General features: G+C 41.7%; 1 protein-coding gene across 2 annotated transcripts; it reads left to right on the top strand.

The window, feature by feature from the left end:
• Window positions 1-1056: 1056 nt before the first annotated feature.
• Window positions 1057-26316, top strand: LOC120798294 (FERM and PDZ domain-containing protein 4-like). Of its 2 annotated transcripts, XM_040142496.1 has the most exons (15): window positions 1057-1173; window positions 6863-7014; window positions 8010-8112; window positions 9224-9269; window positions 10804-10884; window positions 11185-11292; window positions 12486-12617; window positions 14442-14561; window positions 15079-15215; window positions 16078-16204; window positions 19239-19328; window positions 19482-19664; window positions 19819-19957; window positions 20702-21724; window positions 21921-26316. In XM_040142496.1, exons 1-15 carry the CDS (start codon window positions 1136-1138, stop codon window positions 25298-25300), a joined length of 5859 nt encoding a protein of 1952 aa, XP_039998430.1. In that variant the 5' UTR covers window positions 1057-1135; the 3' UTR covers window positions 25301-26316. The 2 variants fall into 2 exon arrangements, with proteins under 2 accessions (XP_039998430.1, XP_039998431.1); XM_040142497.1 differs by lacking the exons at window positions 1057-1173; window positions 6863-7014; window positions 8010-8112; ... (1 more) ...; window positions 10804-10884; window positions 11185-11292 and having other exon boundaries at window positions 12490-12617; window positions 14486-14561.
• Window positions 26317-26815: the final 499 nt, after the last annotated feature.

The following is a 26815-nucleotide window of genomic DNA, read 5'->3' as shown; positions in this document are numbered from 1 at the left end:
ATTATATTATGACTGATGACAGCTCGTTTGGGCCATTTAACTTTTTCCAATGGCATCAGTCAAAGAAACTATAACTTGTGACATTCCAGCGCACGGCATCACGCACTAAGAGAATATGCTGTGTAATAGAATATTGGTCTAAATTTTGGCAATGAGAAGCCATTAATCATTTAGTTATCACTGTAGCTATGCATCACACAGATTTGAGGTCAGGACAATGAACTGGTCATCATGGTTTATGGGTGTGGGAGGAAATACTCTCATAAATATATCAAACATGAGAATGAAGTGCATAGATGCTTAAATTGAGAGGCATCTCTCTGGCTTGATGATCTTTGGTTGCATTTGAAATGATTTCTGTTGAGGGTTATGGAATGGGTGCACTATGATCTGTGCAGGATTACTCAACGTAGCATGTGAGACATTGAAGACTTGAATTTTGAACTCAGCCAAGTTGATTCATGAGGATGATCTCTTCAACTCTGTTCAACCATTATTGGATGAACGTTTTTCCATAATTCATCCTGAGGTGCCACATCGGAGCCACTCTCTTCTCTTATCTCCTCCATTTGCATCTCTCCATTCCCACTCTCTTGAAACCCTCAATGACATTGTTAGCGTAATCTGTGATAAGCGAATCAGCTGTCACATCAGTGCTTTTCCTCATTGCCCGTGTACAATTGTGCAGAGCAACTACCGCAGCACTGACCGTACATGCAGCCATCGTTTGCCTATCTACGGAGCCGAGGATGCCGATATTTGGCTTTAGTCGATTGCACTAAGCAGTGCTATCTCACCCTACTGTCCCTACGATGAGACACAAGGAGTCAAACTAATTGGAGTGAGAGTAATCTAACCAGAACTGTACAGAGGGTCTCTTGGTATCTCTATCCAGAGAGGGGAAACAGTCTTGTTGTTAGAATAAAAATGTATTTGAGATTGAATCTGAGACAAAATCACCTACTTTAATCATCTTTCACAGCACATTCCCAAAAACATATTTCCTTAAATGTGATGAACAAGTTTATTTTCCCGCGCTTTGTGTTTCAGCCATAAAAACAAAACTTCGGGCTGGCCACCCCCTGGCCCAGGCTCATGGGGCGGACTGCAGGGGCCTCCTTATAGCTGGGACACCATGAACAGCACCAGGGAGGGACGGGACTGCCTCACCAAGTATGTATGATCATATATACAAGCATGCATGCTCTTTAATATGTGGAAGCAATATGTGCATGCACAGTCATGCAAATATGTAGAGTTTCCACAGTCACATCTGGTTACATCATGGCGAGCCACTGGAGAATTATAGTGTGGATTTATGTCAGTTTAGTATGGTTATGAGTCATAGTGAATGGTCTGTAATTAGGCAAATCTCTAATGGTTCCAGGTTTCCAAGTTTAGGTTACCATGAAACAGACAACTGCCTTCTCCTACACCCTGGTGTTCATCAAATCAGGTGTCCCAGAATGCTGTGAAATGGGAATAATGCCCTGAAATGCAAATACATACATGAAAAGTGATTGAAATAGATGTTCCAGTCATTTTGTGACCGAGTCAAAACCAGTTGGTAGTCTGACTGGTTTTGGCTGGTTTGAAGTGGCGGTATGGATGGGCATAAAACAACACATCTGAATTTTAGATTAGATAAGATGGTTACATTCAACCTGATTATCAAAGCGCAGAGTCAGCGCTTCTATCCAGAGAGTGGAAACAGTGCATATAGATTTATATGTGCACCAAATGCGCAATAAACAAATATGGAGTACTTATTGTATGAACAATAAGTTAGTATGCAATATACAGTTAAAAAGAAGCCATTATGTACTGTTAAACAGTTAAATACAGGCCAGGATGTGATACAAACTGAATACTTGTGACACAGTGCAAATACAGGAGCCATTGGAGCCGTATGTACCATTCCCAAAAACCTCACTGCAGTTTAATCACTATTGTTCCATCTGCCTCCTCCTCCCCACGTGCACAAAAAGCGGCCAGGTAATTATGCATTCTACCTGTACGCGCAGTTCCGTGCTGTCCGTGTAAATCTGTCATGGAGGAAGAAACCCTCTGCCAGGTACACATGCAAATCCTCCAGTTGGACCGGCGTTGAGGCTTGCCAGAGAGAACATTACGCAAAATGAATCCAGCTTCATGTAAGCAGTGGGAAAACAGGCTCTCTTACTTCTCTGTCAGTATTAATAGAGTTGGTTTTCATAACTTAATTATGTTCTTGTATGGTGCTGATCGAAAATGCACCACTCTCAGATTGCAAGACCCAAGACTGATCACTGCCACTGCTTAATGTATGTTGTCATCCCTTTCTTTTCCTTTCACTTCTCATTGATACTTTTCCTCTCAACTTCTTACCCTTTCAGTCTGACTTATATATCCTCTCTCCCTCTTTATCTTCTCTCACTCTATATTACTCTATATTTGCCACTTTTGTCTTCATTTTTTTTTCCAGTCTCTTCTCTTCACCCCTGAATGGCCACCTATTCCCTGCATTTTTGCTTAGACCTTTCCCTCCCTTCTGTCCACTGCTCTCCTGCCCTCCTGCTCTCTCTCTCTCTCTCTCTCTCTGAAGGTCTATAATGGGGTTCCCAAAAGCTCTGGAAGGCTAATTTGCCATTATATTGCCTTTCAAGTAATTGAACAGCAGTGAATATTCTTGTGAACGTGCTTTTGGAAAGTTCGGCCTGTCAAGAAAGTTGTTGTGACTTGACGGGTTGCAAATACATCTTATAACCCACTCATAAACACCCTAACCCTGCTTTCTTTTCCTTTCCTTTTCTATTTTATATTCTTCTTTTCTGTACATTTTTATTCTTCTCTTCTTTCACCTCCGCTCCTTTTATTTTATTTTATTTTTTTTCACTTTTTATCTCTCGTCTTTTCTGCCCCTTTCCTTTTCCTTCTCTTTGTCACTCTTCTATTAAATTCACCGGCTCCTCTCTCCTTGCGACGGGGGAGTCAAATATGACGAGGATGACAGTTTCTGGCTATGTGGCTTTGTTCCCAGGGAAAAGCTGATGGCGTTAGCGGTGATGATTGAGTGTCACAATTGGATTTCTATGAGACAGAGAAAGAGAGAAAAGGGAGAGAGGGAAAGAGAGTGAGTAAAGCCAATGATTGATTTAACTGTACTGGACAGATAACTCCCCTAACCTTACCTAGCACGATGTAACAAGTTTCTGAATGCTTCTCTCTGCTCAAGTACTACTGTATTATAAAATCCCTGAGATATTACCACCCAATATTGGTCCCCTTTTTACTTTGAGGAGAATTATATTGTCTTCGATATATTTGTGGCCAATATGGATAAAATCTGTCTGGCAACACTGATACAATATATACAGGCACCTTTAGCCCCTGGGCTGTCTCTTTAGTGAGGAAGGGGCAAATACCCCCAATGTTGTAGTTGATGTCTCTACAGCATTGTCAGTGATGATGTACAGGTCTCATTCCAGGCCTAACTAAGTCACCATGATGCCAAAATCCCGCAAATCCAATATTGCCATGAATCGGTCCCGATCACTGATTTGCAACATTTTCAGGATTGGATGGAGATACCAAAGAAGGGACCGTTATCTCAGTTGAAATGGAACAGAAAATATCTCGGGGTTGACAAATTAATATCATCTCCTGCTATATATCGGCAAATTGCGCAGCCATACTTGAATACACAGTTAAAGTTTACGGTGCTTGCTGGCCAAGACCAGGTTAGGTAGGTTTGCTTAGCTTGTTATATAGCTAACATGCTAGTCTTTTTTTTTTGACTCAAGGTAGTTATCTATCAATGTCCTTTACTTACTCATGATGAAGACGTGTAGCATAAAAAATACATTAACCTAAACTTGACCTGGGAAGTAAGTGAACCACCCATTTCTCTCAGGGATCATTTCATATGTAAACAGTAGTTTACACATGAAATGATGACGATTTTTCAAGGGAATGTTTACTCCCATCATTTTCCCATCATCTAAAAGCACTTGGTTAAGATTAGCGAACGATTTTGGTCATGCTTAAATGATAGAAACCTCAACAAGCACTAGTGGTGTGAGACCTGAACCTAGGACATCGGTGCGAATTTCAGGCTGTGCGTGCGCTATTCCGTTCTTCCATGACTAGCAGCAACAACGGGATACGACCTTTTGATTTCAGCTTTCCCGTGACCCTCTGATATCCTTGCTCTGCCCTCCTGTGGGATTAAACCCCACCGACCCCGACAGGGAAGATGAGCCGGCATCACAGATTGGAACATGCTTCATTACAGACAGATTTAGTTTGAGATTTCTGCGCCGTATGTACAATACAGAGCAGTGCAATAATGAGAGAGAGGGAGACTGAGAAAGCGCAAGAGGAAAAGAAGGTGAGAGGTGGGGCAGAGATTGAGACTGATTCGGACTGGTTGGAGACAGAGTTGCATCCCGTATGGTTGGAAAATTCTTCGTCAGCGGGGCCAGATTTAGGCGGAGCTGCAGGTAAAATATATGTTGTAATAACTCGACAAATATCCACGGCTAAAGTCACACAGGTCATTCGTTAATCTGTTCATCAGTTTCAACAGCATTTTCAAATAAATAAAAGCTGGGATGGATGGGACAGGAAATGCATATCCTCTGCGGTTAGAACACTAAAGGCAGACAAAGAAGGAATGGATGCTGGCCAGGCAACAATAGATACCCCGCACAGGACTTTATGTGCAGAGAGGAAGCGGCGGCTGCCAAGGGAGCTTTTTAAACTGTGAAAGACTGAGGGAAGGAGAAATAAAGACAGAGAGAAAATTAGTTAACCCTACTGAAAGTTCTATTTCACCTCTTAATTAACAGGCACTCTGCATTCTCAGTATCCCGGTCGAGACAGACGTCTGAGGTTCAGTAAGCAGGAAGGTTTAACTCAATATGGTACATTTTAATGGTGCTCTCATCCTAAGTGACTTGCACTAAGGCTGAGAAAAGAACAATGATACTTCACCAATATTAACCCACATTAAAGTTGCATTCAGTGTTGTTTGCCACACATAACCACCAAAAACTCTCATTTAAATGGCCACAAGATTTAACTCCCAGTCCGTCAGAAAGAGCGCACATGGTGAAAGCTCATTGATGAGCTGCAGAAAAAATAAAATAAATAATATTAACTTCAAAAGACTAAAATGTAATGCAGTCACATTTGCTCAGCTGTTCTTGCTTTCCTTCTCTGGCTATGCATCACTACCGATATGACTTTATCCACCTAGGCATTAAACCGAACAACCCACCGCCTCGGAGGTTTGTGGATTACATCCACATAGACAAAAATGACTGTTGATAAAGCTAAAGAACCTGCCCAGAGCAGAGCTTAAACTTAAATGTTACCTATAAAAGATTTCAGAATACCCGGGAAATGTCATTAAAAAACACAGGTCCCTTTGCTGATCCTGTGAGGTGCATCAAACCTTGACTATTTGAAACGGATTGCAAAGCTACATGAAAAACACTTCATGTTTTCATTGACTGTTCACTAAGCCAATTCCCCCCTCCGTTGCTGTTGGTGCACCTGTCAAGCTTTACATTCTCTCACAGCACAGATACATTTTACAGTGTTTTAAAACAAGAACACTGTAAAAGGTGTCCTAAATATGCACTTGCTAAGTACATGATGCTAAAAGACTGACACTAAATGTGTCTGTCCTTGGCAAAACATCAGCATCCTCATCAGTTCTGGATCCATGTAGAACACACAGTGGGAAAATAGCTTGTGTGCTATTTGTGCTTTTTTTTTTTTTTTATGCAACCTGTAACCTCGCAAAGTATGAAATGCTCCTTTGACTTAGAAGTAACACAGAGTTAAGTCACTACTGTGTGTATTAGGCTAGTCGGTCAGACTTGCAAGTGTTTGCAGCATACTTAGAGCAGATAAACCCGCTGTAATGGACTTAAAAAATGGGGACTATCACTTCGAATACAGCCCCGTACGTACAGCTTCAACATGTTGAGAGATCCGAAGTTTGACATGCCTGCTAAAGTTATGGTTGTCCTTAGGTCTGGGGTCACCAAACGGAGAGTTATCAAATCAACTCCAGTCTTTATCTACATGTGTGTGTTTGTTAAATTTGTAGTTATATTTACTACATAAGTCGAAAGCAGTGGGAAACACCATTTTTGAAGAATTCGGGAAGGCTTTGAAACCTTTCTGACGTGTAGAATTTATAACAACTATGTCATATACTTTGATAATTATGGTGCTAGTAATCATGAGCAGCAGAAAAAGAAGAGACAGGAGCACATAAAAAAAGATATACAATTACACATTAAAAGAGAATAATTTTGACTTGATTAAATGATCAATACACTTTTATTTGGAATAGTCCACAGACTTTTAAAGGGATGAAAGAGGCACATTGTTTCCAGATTGCAAATTCCAGGAATTTTATAAATGCACGACGTGTGCTTTCTTTTATGATTGGCTCTTAAACATAAAATGCTGTACTAATGACCAAGCCTGAGCCAAGACTCACATCAATCATTCCAAGTTTAATAATATCCATCTAGGTTAAAACTATTTCTACTGTAGGAATGAATTCATTGATCGGATTTTAATGTGCACTTTATCATATTCCCTACCCTCTTTTAACCAGGAGGACAGCTTTGATCCCTGGAAGAGCCGCCGTGCCCATTACCAGCTACATGTCTTGTCACTATTTGCTGAGTCATTGCACATCACTCTGGCTAAGTAGGCAGCAAATTGTCGGAACTGTACTATAAGTGAATCAAAGTCAAAGTCATCTGCATGATGTCCTCGTCCCCTTTATTTCTTTGACTTTATTTCTTTGATATTTTGGTTCCTACTCACTGTGTTCCTCCTTTCCTGTATTTTCCAGCCAAGTGTCCCAGAGCAGCTCCCTGGAGGAGGTCCACCTGGATGGGCTCCCACCCGCCCCTCGCCTGGTGGAGATGAGGCGGGACCCTGTCCTGGGCTTCGGCTTTGTGGCAGGCAGTGAGAAACCAGTGGTCGTCCGCTCTGTCACGCCAGGTGGGTGTCAGACGCCGCCGTCTGTAACTCATATATTTGATGGAATAAATCATGCAATGCTGAAGCGTGGTTTCATGCAATGCAATATTCCTCAAGTGTAAAAAAGGACAAAGGAAAACAGTGTGTCAACCCAAAGCTTTTCTCAAAATGGCCGTGGCTTTACGCTTGTTTGGTCATGCTTATTTTCCGTGGCGTGTCTTTGCCTTGTAAGAACCAAGCGTCCTCATTTTGAAATGTGTAGTTTTATCCACCAATGTGTAGGAAGCCAGTTAGCTTAGTTAGTAACATTGTGCAAGAATATTTTGCCTCCGATGTTTGAATATTTTTTTTTTTTGCTAGTATCATACAGAAATCTGTGTTGAGCTGAGGGATTTCATTAATTCCTCCTAACCATCTGAAGTGTGCTAATCAGTGCAAACAGCTGCTGTAATGATTGTTTAGAAGGAAGCGATGTTGGCTCCTCTGACCTATGAGTCAGTGAGGAGTATTGACCACAAATTCATGTTTTTTCCTGGAAGTATTGTTTATTTCTGTTGACTGGCTGAGTACCAAACTACTGCCAAACAACTGCTTACAGACTCCTATCATTTGTCAGCTCCAGTGGCTGCACAGACACACACAGTGATTAGGCATCTCGATAATCAATCAGCGCTGAATTCCCAGCAGACAACTGAACTGATGAATATTCTATTTAGAGTGTTTGGCCAAGGAAGGGAATATTTGTGATTGAAGGAACTGCAGTACATGAATGCCCACACCTGTTTCATATGGCAAACACACAGTAGATCGGTTTACGAACTACCTGTATGCCAACACATTTATATGCACACAATCACGTTTCACACACTGATTCATTTATGGACAGTCTTTTGTTGACAGACAGAAACCCTCTGGCTTCTGCTTTGATGGAGCGGCGGCTTGATCAGCCCTGGCTTGTTTGCATGTATTTGCACGTGTGTGCATGTGTGTGTGTGTGTGTGTGTCTGTGCGTGTAGGTGGTCCATCGGAGGGGAAGCTGTTGCCGGGCGATGAGATCGTCATGATCAACGACGAACCCGTCAGCTCGGCTCCCAGGGAACGAGTCATCGACCTCGTCAGGTAGATCCCAAAAAAATTCTGGCACACTGATCTTTCAGAATCAATAATAGCTCCAGTGGTTCAGTTCAGGTCAGTCAGGTGGTGGATTTTCTAAAAAAAACAAAAAATCAAAACACTCTGGCCCAAACCCTTCACTACAGGTTATTGATACCTAAAATTTAAAGGGCCACTTCACTCATATTACAAAAAGACATACTTGAACTACTTTTTACCGAAACTGCAGTCCCTATGAAAATGAAAATGGTTGCCAGGGAGATCTGTGGATTTCCCAGATTAACAAGGATACTGTTTCTGGAATGACACATTGCTCTTATGTGTCATTCCAGTTGTATTACCTATGTGCTGAAATCTCAAAGTTTGAGCACATAGATGGCTAAATACCTGGGCAAGAAAGTGAGACTCATTTGGGCGAACTGACACTTTGAAAACTATAACCAGCCGTCAAATCCATTGCTTTGTACAGGATCATGTACAGTATTATAACATAATGTGGCGTTATGTGATTTATTTGAGGCACTTTAGACTAAGTTGCCTTGACGGTCCAAATACTATTTAAGTAAATTAACTTTGTATTCCAATTAAGCCAGTTCGGAATATTTTAAATGGCAGTTTCAACAGTAGCCATAGCAAAAACAACAACAAAAAAAGTCAGTGCCAAAGTCACAATTGAACAAAGTCATTATCATTAATTTGCTTGTAAAATCATCGTTTATTTCACAAAAGTATGTAACACTCTGACGGGGTTCCTGCCAAATATCAGTAATGCTTTCCACCTGCCTGCTTTATGCTTAGTGAATATAGTTCTGCTCATTACACAAACATAATAAATGCATAATAAAGCATTTTGCTATTTGGATGCACACAGTTTACTGCGGTTCCAATCATGTTTAGGTTTGCAGAAAATGCTGTCACGTTTTTTTTTTTTAATGGGAAACTGATGACTGAATATTTGTGTGTGCATCTTCTTGTAAGCAGTGATTGCCAGAGGCATCTCGTTCCATTTAACAGAAGCTAATCAAGTTCCTGTTGTTTATCTGTCATTGCTGTTCCTTGCGATTGTTGTTTTCTGATGATTTTGTTGACTCTGTGATTTGCTGTCTTCTCGTTTCAGGAGCTGCAAAGAATCCATCATGTTGACTGTTGTCCAACCGTATCCTGTGAGTAGATCAGCTCTTGCAAATAGCCTTTTTTTTTTTTTTTAATTCTTGGAACACACCAGAAGGAGTGTATATATCAGACAGTTATCAAAAAGTGCTGACATGACATTTGAAGTCTGGGAGAAGGATTACTCTGTATATATTTGTTTCTCTGAAAACAATGTTTTCTATGCCTCGTTTTTGCTCTCTTTTTTGCCTGTAGGCCACATTTACAATAAACAATCCATTAATTCACAATATTTGTGCTATAGCTTGTATATTTAAAAGTTAATTTTGTCAAATTCATTTTTTACCTTTATGTAATGTTAAGAAAAAAAGGTCATGGTCATGATGATGGGTAATTTCCTCTGCCTCATCCCAGAGAGGGTTTTATTACTAGCATTCATCTGGATTCTCACAGCCTTTTGTCCTGAAAAATAAATTCAACTCAATAAAGGACACTGTCTGCCCTTGAAAGCCTATTCGGTGAGCTGTAGTTTAGCAGCTGTTACCTCAGATTTTCTCTCAGTTTAAAGCCACCCTGGACTCTCCTTCAGGCTCCTTAAACTCTCCTGCATTTAAAGCATAAGACAACAAATCACATTAAAAGGCAAAGACCAGCGATGAATTGATCCTACCTTAAACTGCCTTATATACAGCATCTTATTCCTCTGTGCCAAAGAGCTCCATTGCTGTCCAAAAACTATTAAACACACTTGGGGACGTGTTTTTTTTTTTCAATTCCGTCAACGCTGTTCCGTTAACATGTTCCGTTATGTCCCATGAGTTTCAACAGCAGGGTTGAGCTTGCCCTGTTGTCAACTGTTGTTTCATCAAAGCAAAAGAAGTCGTAGAAGATAACGTGATACTATCGAAAAATGGACCTTGAAGTGAGAATGTTTTGTCAACTGCTGTTGTCATGGGCACTACAGGTTATTGCGAATGAATCCGACTTGCACCATCCTGTTACTGTAAAGACCTCCTAACCTCCTACTTGTGCGTTAATCCACTGTTGAAAATAGTCCCCAACAAATGTACTAATTTCTATTATTTTTGAAAATTACTTGACCAAACATGGGCTTCGGGACCCGTTTTTCAAGATTTACATCTAAAAACGTACAAATGTGCTTGAGGTTGAGTGCGACAGACATGGTAGCGAAGTCGGAAAGTACTGCGAGAGGAGCGCATTTTTTGGTTTTGATCGTTTTACGTGGGAATTGCCGGCAACAAGAACAATATAGAAAAATTCCTCCAACACCAGGCTCTTAAGTTTGTGTTGCGTTGCACCAGGATTGTGTTTCTGGGAACCAAAATTGCATAAGAAAAAACTTTTGGTCACACCCTGTTTGCTTTTTCCCAATTTCAAGAAATTTGAAGTGATTGTTTTGACGTTTATTGATCTGTTTTTTTTTTCTCTTCATTCGAGCATGTGTTTATACTTCTCCTTATCTGTCTCCCTCCAACTGTCTGTCTCTTTCTTCCTCTTTCCCTCCCCCGTCTCTCTCTCTCTCTCTCTCTCTCTCTCCGTCTCTCTTTTTGGACGGTTGCCTCTTAGTCCCCTAAATCAGCGTTCATCAGTGCAGCCAAAAAAGCCATGCTCAAGTCCAATCCGGTCAAAGTGCGCTTTGCAGAGGAGGTCATTATAAACGGCCAGGTTCCAGTCAGTTCTGCCACACGCACACGCACACACGCACACACACACACGCACACACACACACACACACACACACACACACACACACGCTTATGGATGACCTATATAGGCAATGCCAGATGGTTGCTACTTACCACATAAGACAGACAGTTCGGTGTGCCAGATAGACAATCACAAAAATGTGTTACGACACAACACTTTTATGATTCCTTTCACCTGATTCCTGTTAAAGTGAACACAAATGCACAGAATGAAAAGACTGATCATCCTCCTCCTTTGCAGAACCCGGTGAAGGACAATTCTCTTCTGTTCATGCCAAATGTCCTGAAGGTCTACCTGGAGAACGGGCAGACAAAGTCTTTTCGCTTCGACAGCAGTACCTCTATCAAGGTGAGTGTGTGTGTGTGTCTGTGTGTGTGTGTGTTTGTGTGTGTGTTCCATCCCTTAAGGCACAAAAAATGTGCAACAGAATTAGCAGTCTCTGCAGCATCTATAATTACAGAGGGAGAAATTCATTTAGAGTGCAAATTATTGTGCCCCGATACACTCACACAGACCATGAAATTCACTTTTTGAGTTCCGTTTGTTTGAGCACCTTATTTATTCAGGCAAGGTGGCAAAGAGCATATTCTCATTTCTTGACCTGGTGATTCTTATTCACTTGTGAGCCACTGTGGCTCCCGGTGTGTTGTTTGGGGAAGCAAGACAGCAGTCACTTCCTTTTCCCAGCTTTACTGCAAATAATGTTGCCTTTATAAGTCATTTAGTCGAATATTGATTGATAAAATTGATTTTGTCTCCTTAACCATTAGATGCATACTGTAGGTCACTGCCACTGTTGCTATTGATGCAGACGGCAACTATGTATAGATTTGATTATAATGCCAGATAGTTTTTCACATAATTGTAATCAAAGTGTAAATGTTATTTAACAGATATCAATTTAGTGTTTTTTCTGTAATAGAAAATGTAGATAGCACTTGCAGTACATGTGGAAATATCCCTATAAATTTTGATAGGAAAAGCGTATGAGTAATTTTTGACCCACACAAAAAAAAATTGGGGTAATAATATAAAAACTGTTTGGGGAATACCTGGAATATGACATGCTGACATATCTTTGTCACAAAACTATTTAAAAAAAACCAGACTTGCCAGGTTACTTTTGATCCACCTGTGCATCTAAGGGTTATATTAAAAATCTGACCATTTGATTACATTCGGGTCATACTGAAGTAGAAACCCCTATTTGCTCAGAGAAAGATTTTAAGGCTCAGTTGTGAGACTATATCATTTGTTAAGGAGGAGTAAAGGATTCATGATTCTATTATATGACAATCTTTCAGTTACAAGCCTGCGTTAGTGAAGAGGTATAACAGAGGAAAAGAGAAATCGCAGACTAACTAAACTTTATGAGTGACAGGCCTGTTGGTAGCCAAACACTTTACTTACAGTCATATTCAAAAAATAATCTGATTTCTTGCCTACTAACTGCAGAAAGAGTGAACTATGACACTTACATACACAGCGTATATCAGCAGTTAAGCTATTTCTATGATTTTTTTTTTTTTTTTTAATTTCAGGATGTGATCCTGACCCTGCAAGAGAAGCTGTCAATCAAATGCATCGAGCACTTCTCCCTCATGTTGGAGCAGAGGACGGAAGGCTCTGGAAGCAAACTGCTTCTCCTGCATGAACAGGAGATGCTTACTCAGGTAGGAGATGTTTCCTTTTCAATCACTTTATTTGTCTCCTTTCCTGTCTAAAACATAAACACACACACACACACACACACACACACTAACCTGCACATGCACATTCCTGCTCAGTATTCAAACGGCATTTGGACCCCAGTGTCATTTATCAGCACCGGCACAGCAGGGGCGACAGCTCACATTACACTTACCCTCCCAGACACACGCACACACACACACACACACACACACAACACACACACACACACACACATTCATCCACAGTGCCCACTACACTCTAATGAGGTTGCGGGATCACAAGAGGGCAATTTTAATATTCATACCACACAGTTCGGATGTGAAGCTCTGCATGTGGCACACACAATGGCAGATTAATGTTTAAGAGTCAATCTTCTCTGACATGCTTGATGAAACATACGCTATACTGTAATACACCTGAGTCTCAGTCTTGGTGACAGGTGTATGGGGGGGGGGGTATAAAATGTATTCGCGATTTATGGACTACGATGCTGATGATGACATTCAACCATCTTAAACCAGTGCGATCCCCGCAAAGGGGTCACAAAACAAAGTCACAAGATAAGTAATGAGATGAGGAGAGAAGCAAAAACATATTTCTCCCACCCAAAATGTTGATTTTTTTCTCAGTTTTCTTTAAAAAGTCCTTCTTCTTGTGAGATACTTGACAGTTTTTGAATTGCAAGCATCTGAAAAATATTCCACCTAAAGACTTTGAAATATAAGCATATTAAACTTGTGACAGGGGGTCAGTCGGCAAAGTTGACTTGCTTGAAGGGGACAGAAGCAAGTAAGGTTGGGAACCTGTAGATTAAACTCCCTCTCGACTAGCTACTACATTGAAGTGCTATTATACAATGCATTAGTAATAATAATCGTATAAGATATTCTACTGCGTATTGAAAACGTTTAATCTCTGTATGTTTACCATCATAAAATTTGTTATAAAGGACTTTTACTCGTAATGGATAGTATTGCTATTTTTACGTAAAAAAAGTACTCCAACAAGTAAGTTTTGCAATTTCATAGTTGGGGGGGATTCGCATAAGACAGATTTTAAAAAGAAGGGTCAAAATAGATGCAACAGAGGCCCTACTCTCCTGACCTTTAGTCCCTATGCGTCAGCCTCCAAAATCACTGAATCCTACCCTTCCCAAAATGCTACTCCATGGCATTCAGCCCTCCCTGCCCAATAAACACCCCCCCCGGCTCCATGCATCCGGTTTGTAACACAGGCTTTCTGTTATAACCATCACTACTAGCACATTACATTACAATTCTACTGCTAGTTTAACTTGCCTCACTAGTACACTTACAATGCTACCACTCACTACTACAGTTACTGGTGAAACTATTATTGATACTTGACTCCCACTGCTACTGCTAATACTGCTACTTCTTCCCCCTGTACCAATGCTAATCTTACAGCTATCACTACTACTACTACCCCCACCAGCACCTCTATGACCACTACTACTGCCACTACCACTTATAGCCTGCCACCTGTACTTCTTTTACCACTATGAAGAACTCTTTGTGATGCTGCATGCACCTTTGTGGAACATTAATCACAAATTCACAATCCAGCTGAATTATTTGAAAAATTAGTGCTCCTCTGTTTACTTTCTTGACTTACTTAGAGTATATATATGAAGTTAATGTTATCATTTTGCACAAGGCCAGTTTTTTCTGTTTTTTTTTTGTTTTTTTTCATTCATCTATGCACGTGTTTATGCTTCTCTTTCCCGCTCTGTCCCGCCTCTCTTTTTTTCACTTCCTTGCTGTCTCCTGGCTCTGTGACCCCAGGTGACCCAGAGGCCTGGCTCTGACAAAATGAAGTGTTTCTTTAGAATCAGCTTCGTGCCCAGGGACCCCGTGGAGCTACTCCGGAGAGACGCTGTGGCGTTTGAATACCTCTATGTGCAGGTGGGCGAAATCGCCAGTCTTAAAACTGATTTTTATTGTTGCAGCGACTGTAATACCGACTGTAATACTGTGAAATCCTGAATTAAGTGAATAATGAAATCGAGTGTGGAATTGTTTGTCAGCTTTGAGAGGGAAACAGTTTACCGGATGGTCTGGACATGATTTTTTGATGATTAACAGAATTAAGTCCGCAAATAAAACCACTCATCTCTAAAAAAAAATAAATTGCTTCCCCATAGCATTCTTTAATAATTAGTCAAGTAAAATAGCTTGAGAGGAGGAAAGCTAATCATCTTTTCTTGTCAGAGTTCACCATTTTGTGCTTCTGAGTCCTTCATCAGGGACTGGAAACTGTATCCCCGTGAAGGAATCTCAAGCCACAAAGGTTGAGCACAACGTAGTTCAACTCAGCGGGGACGCGTTGCCGCTCGGATTGCTCTATGGAGATATGAACTTCATAAGGCCAAAAACTTATCTTTGGAACCCTTATGTAACTTTGTGTCCCGCTTTACCGTAGAGTTGTAACGATGTGGTCTTGGAGCGGTTCGGCCCGGAGCTGAAATACGATGCTGCGCTGCGGTTGGCTGCGCTGCAGATGTACATCCTCACCATGACAACCAGACAGAGCCAGAAGGTCTCCCTTAAATACATCCAGTAAGTGTGTGTTTGAATGTAGCGGTGGGTATGTGTGGTTTTGACACTACAAACAAGATCTGTAATGCTAAACTCTTGTAAAGCCTGGAACTGTTCCTTTAATAATAAATGATACACTGACTTTTTTTTCTAAAAGCTTTTTGTGATGGCTTTACGGAAGTTTACCAGAGATAGATTAATTAATTGTCATATTTTCCCTGCTTGGCTGCAGACATCTTTTGCAAACCGCAGTTTTCGTGTTCAACAATCAAAAGCCTATCATCTAGAGAAATGTCAACAAAAGCCTCCAAACAGTGAGCCCCATGCAAGTGTCACTCGTACCAACAGATTTGTTCAAAAGTTGCCCATACGAGCGAGAATTCATGGCCTTTAATGATTTTCTAGGTATGAACGGAATTCACAAGTTGCCCAGACCTCTCGTATGAGTCATGTACAATAGTCACCTTAATTATGATGCCTTTATCTGAATGAATGTGGAGTTGGAATATATAATACAGGAATTATGGAACTAAAATAAAATATATTACTAAAACAAATTTAATGGAAAATGAATATTCTCTTCACAATGTTATTATCATGGTTTGCTAATTTTCCAGATTTTATGCTGTTATTGGTATAATTTAAGATCAGCCGCTAATACAGTTTAGTAGCTGTACAGAAGATCGTATAGAGGAAGCACTTTCCACAGAGAAAGTTTTCCTCCTGAAAGTTGATTCAGAGTTCTGTTCCAATACTGACAGCTTGCATGAAAGTGAACATCATCCAGGTTCCAGCCTTTTGACTGCAGGTGTTTATCGCAGGTCCAGTGGAGGTACTTTTTTCCGAGGGTGACTTTATAAGTAAATCAATCTCCTCTCCACAGGAAGGAGTGGGGTCTGTCGCTGTTCCTGCCTCCTGCCGTGCTGTCCAGCATGAAGGAGAAAAACATCAAGAAGGCTCTGACTCACATCCTCAAAACCAACCAGAACCTCGTGCCTCCAGGGAAAAAAGTAAGCAGCTCTCTTTGTCTTGCTTCGCCCTTGGTAATAAACGTCTGACACACACGCAGATGCGCACAAACACACCGTCTCTCTGTCGCTCTGTGACGCAACACCTTAAAATAGCCTCGCTGCCACGCTCCGCCTTGTGAAGGTCCTCCGCCTTGTCAACCAAAGACCCTTCGTCGAGCCAGACCCCGGCTGATAATGTGAATAACAAGCAAAATGCATTTTCAAACTGTGTGCATAAAAAGACATTCATATTCACACACACATGTCCCTGTCAGGGGCCACTGACCCAACTTCACTGGAACTTTCTTAGCTCTTTGTGTTTTGATAATACAAGCAGCTGCCGGTCTGCTCATCCTCTAACACCCAATGTTGACTCTGACACGTGCCACTCAGCAGCACACCGAAACAGAATGACCCTGTGCAATGGCTTCAACTTCAGTTAGGGATTTACTATCAGATGACAAATTGTTTGCAGATGAGGCAAAAGAAAATTATAATGAGAAGTGTATGATTATTGAGCCAACAACACTGCATTTGTGGGGTCCTACTGTAGCTATAATTGTACTGTAGTTATGAATCAGCCATGAGCTGACATTTAGGAATCTTGCTATGGAAATCAATTTTGGCGATGCTGAGTATGATGCATGTAGGAAGCAGATATCTAAGCAGTCATTTTCTTTAGTTCTCAAAGAGCACAAGGCACGCCTGCTCTACTGCGACAACAAATGTGAGGCCACAACAATAAGGCTATTCAGGTCTGTGATATTCTGTATTTTTCTTACTGTCGACACATCACATGAAAAGAGGAAAACCGACAATGAATGATAAACTGCGGCTGTTTTCTCTGTGCCATAAAGCTCCATTTTTGTCCAGAAAACTATTAAAAACACATTGACAAGCCACAGTGTTGCATCGTTGACATGTTCCTTTATTGCAATGAACACAGACACTGTAGTTCATTTTGAGTCAATCTGCTCCCATGAATACTCACTAGAGCACCAAACGTGTATTAATCCCAGCTGAATATTATTACTCCTGACTTCTGAGAACTACAGTGCCCAGCAGTTTTAGGAAATTATTTTGCCTTTTCTCTTTTTCAAATGACACTATAAATTTTCTGACCCATTTTAAAAAAAAAATTGCATCTTCAGTAGGAACGAATGAGTTTGGGGCTGAATGCCGAGAACAAGGCAGAGAAGTTGGAAATTGTTGGTTGTGCTCCTTTTGTGGGATTTGTTAAAATAAGAAAACATACAGAATAACAAATTCACAGATCTTCAGACAGTCCGGCTTGGGTATGACTCATTCAGTGATTCCGGCTCTTGCCTTTTTTCTTCCAGGATACCCATATTTCATATCATTATACATTAATGATATTATATCATTATAACATCCCAGTTCTCTCAGTGTGTTTGAGCTTTCTATCTGTCCGTATTTTTACTATAAAATACCATGCACATTCAGGAAATCTACAGTTTTCTAAACTAATAAATAAATTAATAATTTATAAATTGTAATAAATAAAGAGTCACTACAAATGATCTCCTCCATAGCTTTTACTTCTCATAGCTGACAGACACAATAATAAGGAAAAAAGTGTAAGATGTTTGTGCCTCAACATCCATCAAAGTTTGCACAAAACCCTTATGCACCATACGGGTACATCAGATTTGTTCCTTTTTATGTATGTAGTTGTAATCGCGCTATTTTTCAACCCAGGCCAATGAAAATTTGGATGGAAAACCAAATGTTTATAGTCGCCTGATAATTTTTGGCAAATGATGTTAAAATATGCCAATCTCCTCCGTGAAGGGCTGAAGAATAAACATTTTATAAAAGAGTGAGAAAATAAAATTATTTATAAACTCTAAAACTTATTTACAAGGTAAGCTGTCTCTGGGAAAAATGAAGGGTTCACTGAAACCGAACATTTGGGGAACATCACTCATCAGCAGACAAATTAGCATTGCTCTAAGCCCAACTTAATCATTCTAACTACAGCTTCATGCAGTGGTTGAAGGAATGTAGTGGAGGTTAAACATGCCTGAACTCCATATATATGTATATGTGTCTATAAAATGTCAAACTACAAGGACATTGATCTCTTCCCTTCAAGGCTAAGCAGTATAATGTGCGGGTTAATCATTTATATTCACAGTGGCAGTTGATATCCAGGGAGAAATACAGCCAGGCAGCACCAATGAACAGACACAGCACAATTCAAAACGTTGATGCTCCAAATCAGCTTTCTTATTGCAGTCTCGAAGTTATCACGCTGCCCTAATCGAAAGAGGCCACTCACTCAGGTTTGTGGAAGGGCTGTGGTTAAGACTGAGCAGGAATTTCATAAAGACAAAATTATTTTTTAATGGTGATGTGTGGTTTCAGCTAGCAAGGTCAGACATCCCATTGTCCTTTTGTTTTTGAGACTGATAGAGAGGTAAAATATTACTGGATTATACCGTGGACAAGGTGTATGCTTAAATTGCAACATCAAGGGGATGTAGAGTAGATATAATGTACCATTTAAGTCTGATGAATATTCTAAGTGGTTATAACTTTATTGTGATATATGACACATATAAACATAAATGCAGAGTCATTTTTATTTAACGGCTTTTGAATTGCAAGTGTATTGCCTTGCCTGAGCATGTGGTTGAATAATGAACATTTAGGAGCACTAAAAACCATTTTTAAATATGCCAGTTTGTTAAATATATGTCTCATGGCAGTGGAAAAGCATAAGTAAAAGATACAATTTTGGTACTTTAATGTTTGAATTTTAGAAATGCCATTGGCCCTAAATGGCTGAGGAGAAACGTATTCAAACAAGCAAGTAATGTAATGGAGCAGTTCTTCAGAATTTGATCAGATTTAAATAATATGATGGGATATAATGGAAAATCAGTGGTCCGGATGTAAATGGCTTGAGAGTGCGTTACATCCTGACACTGAAAGACAAATGCATCTGTTCAGTGTGAAATGATTTTGTTTTTAGATGTGTAGTAATGTATTTTCACTTCTCTCTGCGCAGCTGACTGCTTTGCAGGCCAAGGTGCATTACCTGAGGTACCTCAGTGAACTCAGACTCTATGGAGGCAGGGAGTTCAAATCAATACTTTTGGTAAGGCCATTAGTTCTAGAGAGGATTTGTAAAAGTCTTAGAATAAACTTGAGTTTGGTCAAACTCATTGGTCATTGCTAAAAAAGTCTAACATGGCTGATTAGGTGTTGAATGACTTTTAAGTGTTTAATGCATACACTGTACTCTGTGTAGCAAGGAGAGAAACAGACAGAAGTGACACTGTTAGTGGGCCCACGTTACGGCATCAGTCATGTCATCAACACCCGCACCAACCTAGTGGCCCTATTGGCTGACTTCAGCCATGTCAACCGCATCGAGATCCTCACTGAGGATGAGGTCAACGTACGGCTAGAGCTCCACGTTCTGGATGTCAGGGTGAGTACATTTCTGTCTGAAAGAAGAAGCAACAGCAAACATTATTTTCTCACTACACAAGTTTTAGCATCTGCTGGTTTCCCTTTCTTTCTTTTTTCTTTCTCTTCCCTCTTTATACCGGCCTTCCTTCTTTCCCTCCGTTGTTTTTCTACAGCCCATCACACTGATCATGGAGTCAAGCGATGCAATGAACCTGGCCTGTCTAACAGCAGGCTACTATCGCCTCCTAGTGGACTCAAGGAGGTCTATCTTCAGCATGGCCCACTGCAATAGCACTGGAGGGGATGACACTAGTGAGTAATAATTAACTGTCTGTGCTTGTATGTGTGTGTGGTCAAGATAGTATAGATTTTTTTTTTTTTTTTTACTAAATAATGAAAGCACTGGTCCCTCAAGGAAAAGTTATGGTATTCATATATACAAAAATGCAATCTTGCATAACGCGCTTTGTGACAATGTGTAATTTTTTCTGATTAAAGCCATTTGCTCGTTTAGTTATTTAAATGCAATAAAATTATATCTGAAGGGCAGATGATCATCTGGGATGTTTGGACGAAGCCTTTGTCTGTGAGATGCAGAAGAAATATATAAAATAACTGCAGAGCAAAAAAGAGCAATTTCAAGAAGTCATTCACATTTCAGTTTACTGTCAGTATTTAAATATTTTCTTGAAACAAGTGTAATTCTTTGCATTTTTTGAGAAAATGTACATTTTTCCGGTAAAGTTTCACTTTTCTAGTAAAATGTCTTAGAAACAAATGAGATGACCCTTGTCCTGGCGGATTATTCCATATAAAAACCATTATTACAGGTTGAGGAGTTGATGAATGCTCTTGCTCTGACACATTTTGACAGAGAGGGATTCAAGGCTAGATTGAATGGCTTAAAAATTTATGTTTTACAGTGGAGCACAATGCCTGAAAAGGCTTGAAGAAGAGCACTCAAAAGTTTAGTGAAGAGAAGCTCCTTTAAAATTTCATCAGCATGAAATATAAAACACATAAAGTCATAAAACCTTGTATTGCTGCTGTCTGCAGGTCAGGATCGTGTCCTGGAGTGGCCATACAGCACATCTCTGGGGGACAATGAGGAGCCATCACCCAGCCAGGGAGAGGTCTACAACAGGGACTCTGAGTATTCAGACAACGGCCAGACAGAAAACATCATCTCTCCTTACTTCCATGAACCTCAAATCCCTGACAGAGACCTTGGGACACGGAGAAGTCCAGTACCCCCTCCTCTTCCCCCTGCCACCAGACACAAACCTCAAGACTCACCTCGGAGTGCCAAAGTGTCATTTATTTTTGGGGGGGACCAACCCTTGAGCAAGTCTAAGAACTTAGGCTATGAAAGACTGTTGGAGAGCCCTGAGGTACCTGAGCACAGACCGCCCTACTTGCAGAACAACACAGACTATCGGCCACAGGACAGGGTGCCTTTCCAGTTCAGTGGTTTGACACATGTCTATAGTAACATTATAAGCGAGGAAGGTGGTGAGGAGCCACTGCTAAGGGATCTATTTTACCGTGACACAACGGATGATGCAGAGGATGACGACGATGCTTCCTGCGAAGAAGACTCCACTGGGGGGACGCCAGTGGGAGACGACAGGGAAGGTGGAGATGAAAACTGTGGTAACCAAGGAGGAGCGTTAGCCACGGCAGCTGGCAAAGCTACCTTCCTCACTCTCTCCGGTTCTACTGATGACATCATCGACCTGACGTCACTCCCTCCTCCCGAGGGAGACGAAGGCGTTGACGATGATGAAGACGACACACTGCTGCAGACGCTCAACCTTGCAATTGCAGCTCCACCGCCAGGTTTTAGGGACAGTTCAGATGAGGACACGGCACCCGAGGGGAGGCCACTAAGCACACATGACAATGATGATATCCCAGTATCATTAATTGATGCCATTCCGACACATGGGGAGGGGGAAGGGAGCAGGGGAGGGGAGAGAAGGCTGGAGAATTCGGTCATGAATACTCTACAGGCACTGGAGGCTCTGTCTGTCTCTGAAAGGAGGCCTCCCCCACCACCACCCAACAGTAACAATCCAGGTCTGCCGAATTGATCGCCATCATTTCTGTCTTTGTTTAGGACTTTCAGACCTTTTTACTCAGACATAATGTGCCTTCTCCTTTATTGCAAATGTATTCATAGCTCTGTTTAATGTTTGATACAATAAACATTTAACTGCAGTTAGCTTTTAGTTGAATGACCCATTTTTAACATTGTGTGTCTTTTATATTTTAGGTGTTTACACGTCTCGAGGCTTCAGCCCAGAGTCGTCCTCAGATTCTGGCAATGAGACCAACTCCTCAGAGATGACTGAAATCTCTGAACTGGCTGCTACTCACAGGCTCAGCGAGAGCCACATGCGTCTTCTGGTGGCCACAAGGGAAGGATACCAACCTTTACTTGAGGAGAAAACTGAATTCCCTGTCTCACCCAGTACAGGAGGAACAATCCAGAAGAAACCCCTTAGTCCAACGCGGCACCTTCAGCCTCCAGCAGTTCCTCCAAGACGGAGCCCCCAATTAGAAACCACATCATCAGGGCCAGACAGTTTAGAGGTGAGGTCCCAGACTAACCTCTCATCCACTCTGCAGCGCCCAAGTTCCACCACACCCGGGGGAAAACATCACAAAAAGTCTGCAGACTCCAGCGGGAAGTATAACACCTTCAGCACAAGAGAAGGGCATCGAGGTGAGAGTGGTGTCAGTCGCAGCCATCTTGACTTGGACCAGCGCACTTCATTCTGTGAGAGAGGGGAAATTCAAGGAAGACAGAATCCTTTTTTGGCTGAAAATTCTGTAGCTGAGGGCCTTGGAGTGAACAGTCTCCCCCGTGACCATCACAAAATTCCCCGCCCACCTTCCTCTACCTCTGATCACCTGTTAGATGTTGTCAACTTGGGGGACTGTGATACAGGCAATGGAGCTGCGACTGTTGAGCAAGATGAACATCTAGTTGTAGCATCATTGCTGTCTCCAACCAAAAAATCCAGATCAGGGGGTTCCGACCAGGGATCAGACATACAAAGTGACCATCAGCCAATTTCTAGACAGCAGAGTGTTGCACGGTTGTGTGAGTACCATCTAGCAAAAAGGATTTCAAGTTTGCAAGGAGAAGCCCACAGTTCACTACAGGGTTCTCTGTGCTCATCACTGGATGCTGGTGGAAGCACGAACAGCAGTGCCTGCGCCACCCCAACTGACTCACCACTTGGCCCTGCTGCAGTTGAATCAAAACACCACCATTTGCAAAGGCACCCACTTTCCAGTTCCTCCTCCTCATTACTCAGGGTGCTAAACTATGACGATAACAAACCTGGAATCCCTCACAGCCTCCCTGGCCAGAGCACTCAGGGAAAAGACCTCCACCCTCATGCAGACCCTGCCCTGCTACGGAAAATGCTACCCAACATTCACCCCCCTGCTGCTGGGGCTGAACCAGGCCGCTCTTCCTCAGCCACACCATCAAAGCATAAAGAGACCACAGGTGCTGGAAACAAGAAGCCCCACAATGATCTGCATGCTAAACAACAGGCATGTTTTAAGGGGCTGAACCAGAAGGAAGGCAGTGAGGCCTACCGACAACTGATCAACTATCTAACAGTCAGTCAGATGCATCAGGGAGGGAAGCTGCACAGTGCAGGTGTGGGAGGGGCAGTGAAAAAGGACACCAGGCGCTTTATCACTAGCAACCCTCAGCTTGTCGAAATGGTGAAGAGTAGGGGGAACACTATAGCTCGCTGCCCATGTATGCCTTCCTCCATATCATCCCCATTCCTCAGCCCACATTTAGTAACTCCTAATGCGGCCACCATGCAGCTGGTAAATAAAAATCAGTCATACCATTCGGCCACACTTCCCGCCAAACTCAAGAGAAGTCCTGACATGCATTCTCACAGACCAAATGACAGTCTAGATTTCAGGCCAGCTAATGCTGACAGGAGAAGCTCCTTTTCTGGCCTGGAAAGTGAGCTAGAGAGGAGCGGTATTGACCCAGATCACTTCCTGTCACTGTATAAGACAGAGGGCTGTGTCAGCCGTGATGGTGGATTCACCACAGCTGGAAACCGTGATGGTGGGGGTACCACTAACCGGCCCACACCTCGCTCAAGAAGCCAACCTAGTGGCAGCGCAGAGGACTGGTTCAAATCAGACCTGAGGGCAAAGCATGCAGTTCGTCAGTCTCCTCATCCTCGCCCTAATGATTCTCTTTGTTTCTCTGCTGCCCCCAGTGTAAGTGGTCAACGAACAGACCTCAACACCATGTCACTAGGAAGGGGAGACCACCCATCAGCCTTTATCAGGCAGGCATCTACTGGCAGGGCTTGCATTACATCTCCAACTCCCAACTCACAAACTCCACCTCCTCCACCACCACCCCCACCTCCCCCTCCTCCTTTGTCTCTACCTGTACAAGCCAATACTAGCTCCAGCAACTCAGGATTCACACAGGATTCCATCCATTCTATCCAGTCCCGTCAGAATCAGAATCACATTCAGGCTGTTGCCTCAACCCTGCCACAGACAGATCCCTTCGGCAATAACCTTCAAAGGGGCCGGGAGCTCAAACGCAGCTCCAGCAATGTGACCGCAAGTTCTGGTAGTGTGGAAGTTCTGTTTGATAAGCCCGCCCGAAGCCGGAGTCAGCAGCCCTTGTTGCCATCTGTACCCCAGCAAGGTGAGACCAAAGTCCAGCGGAGGCCAACAAGGAAGCGGCTCTCCAAGAGCTATTCCCAAGGTTCCGTATCTTCCCACACCACATGCTGGTCTACAGGCAGTAGGGTAGACAGTAGAAGGGCATCTGTGGCATTTCCATTGCAGAAAGACGCCAAACACATGAAGGGCTCTCAAAAACTGGACACCAGTCCCTGGAGATGCAATGGACCTTTTAGCTATTGTTTCTTTAAACGTAAGAGTGAGGGTGAAGAGGATGAGATTGAGTGGGAGAGGCCCAGACGAAGTCGTGGTGGGAATGATGTTGATAATGATGGTGTCGCTGCATCAGCCATTTTGCCCTGTGGTTCAGTGGTGGATGCAGCTGGGGAGCAGCTATATGGGGAGGTCCTCAATAACATGAGCTTTAGTGACCGTCTTGCACGAATCAATGCACTCAAGGACCGCATGTATGGCTTCCCATCTGGCTTCACTGATGTCCGCCGTGATGCCAGTGAGCTCATTGCACTGGTGAGATCCAGCGTAGGTCGCTGCGATCGCGGAGCCCAAATGCCAATCCAGGATGTATCCCAGTACAAGCAGCTCCTCTCTGTTGAGTCAAAAGAATTAGGCCGGGCATGCCGGCGGATGGCACAGGCCCATGGCAGTCCTGAGGAGATGCTGCTAGCTGTAACTTGTAGCTTCCAGGTGCTATGCTGTCTCTGTGAAGCTTGTATGTGTCTGGTTAGGGGGCTCGGAGCCTCGGCCTCACACCAACAGAGAGAGGTTGTGGCAAAAGTTGACGAGGTTGTTATGAACTATATCTGTTTGCTCAAAGCGGCTGAGGCTGCCACCGTGGGAGCACCAGGGGAGCACAGCGTGAAAGCCCTGGTCCGCCACTCCAGCACCATGTTGGCCATTGCTAACGCACTCACCCGCTCCCTTAAAACGCTGCTTAGCAAGTAGAGGCTACTCCTTATACTTTATAGAGTGTGGCCTACACAGTCAGCAGAAGTCTGTCTTTAAGCATCTTGTAATTCTTGAGTCTGCTGAAAGACTCATATATATTTTTCAAATTAGGTCTGGACAGTCTCCATATGCAAATCAGTAAAGTGTAAGGCTTGTCGCAGTTAGAATTACCATTAAAGTTACATAGCACTCAAACTGAAAAGATGCATAAGATGCTGAAAGGCAGTCCAATCTGACTGCACTTGCTTTTGCTGATGACAGTATAGTAATGTATATTTACAAAGCCATATTGTCACAGAACTTTGTAATATGATATGTACCTAGTAGATACCCTTTTACCTGTGCATTATGTAAGTTATTTTAAAAAAATGTATATAATGTACATAAATACAATAAAATTATATTATTTGCCGTAGCAGTTTCAAGAAGCCATTGAGTATTCAGCTTAATTTGCTCCAATGTTGTACAGGGCTGGAGTGAATTCACTTTCAGTTCAATCAGTCAAAGTGCAGTTTTACTACAGATATTTATAAATGTAATTATAATAATTTACCTGTAGAAATCTAAATAAAAATGTGCCACTGTAAGTCCGGTGAAGAAATTGTTGCTATCATTTTTTTCACCTGCTAAATATAAATACTACATTTCTGAATGACTGTGTAAAAGTGAACAGATTTCAACTAAGTTGCATTACAGTGCAGCTTTTTGCAGGATGAGGGGAATAATTGTTAGAAATGTTGAAAATACAGGGACATTAAAATTGCACAGCATTTACCATTGCTTCATATTTTATCACCTAGATTATTTTCAGATAACACTAATTTGCAGTAAACTGTTGCCCTAAAAACTAAATATTTAAAATGATAATAATACTATAATATTAACAATTTAGGAAACATTTGAATTTGTTCTGAAATATTTCAGATTGACGACTGTGTTAATTATATCTAATAATTTTTTAATTTTTTGTGTTTTAGTATCATCTGTTTTGGAATAAGTTCTGTGCTTGAATGATTTATTATTCCACACCACGTATCAAAATGCAGTTATGTTTATTGACAAGAAATTAAATTCTTGTTTTTTTTTTCAATAATCCACCAACCTATTAAAATACATTTTACAGATATTTGTATGTCTCTTCCATGTGTCTTTTGCTTTGAATGCTTCGCTGTACCAGACAATTAGTGTGGGGTCTTAGTGTTAGTTCGTTTTAAAAATAAAAATAAAATGTCCAATCATTTTAATGCCAGTTTCATAAGACTATTGCTGTCTATTACATCAAAGCTCTCATGTCAATATAATGCATGTTGCGGAAGCATACATTTTGATCTTGTTTATGAGGCTGTTTATATTAAAACATAAGCTACTTTGCGAATGAACCATCCACTTTTCAAACTCAATGTAACATGCACATATATTTGACCATTTTTTCTTCTGTGATATGTTTGGTTGGCAGACAGAGAGGAAAGGGCCTTTTACTGTTCTTTTGGCTATATCAAGGGTCCATGACAA

This window comes from Xiphias gladius, chromosome 13 (genome assembly GCF_016859285.1).
Source record: "Xiphias gladius isolate SHS-SW01 ecotype Sanya breed wild chromosome 13, ASM1685928v1, whole genome shotgun sequence".
Lineage (NCBI taxonomy): Eukaryota > Metazoa > Chordata > Actinopteri > Istiophoriformes > Xiphiidae > Xiphias > Xiphias gladius.
Note: the sequence above shows the minus strand (reverse complement) of the source record. Positions and strands in the feature narration are given on the sequence as shown.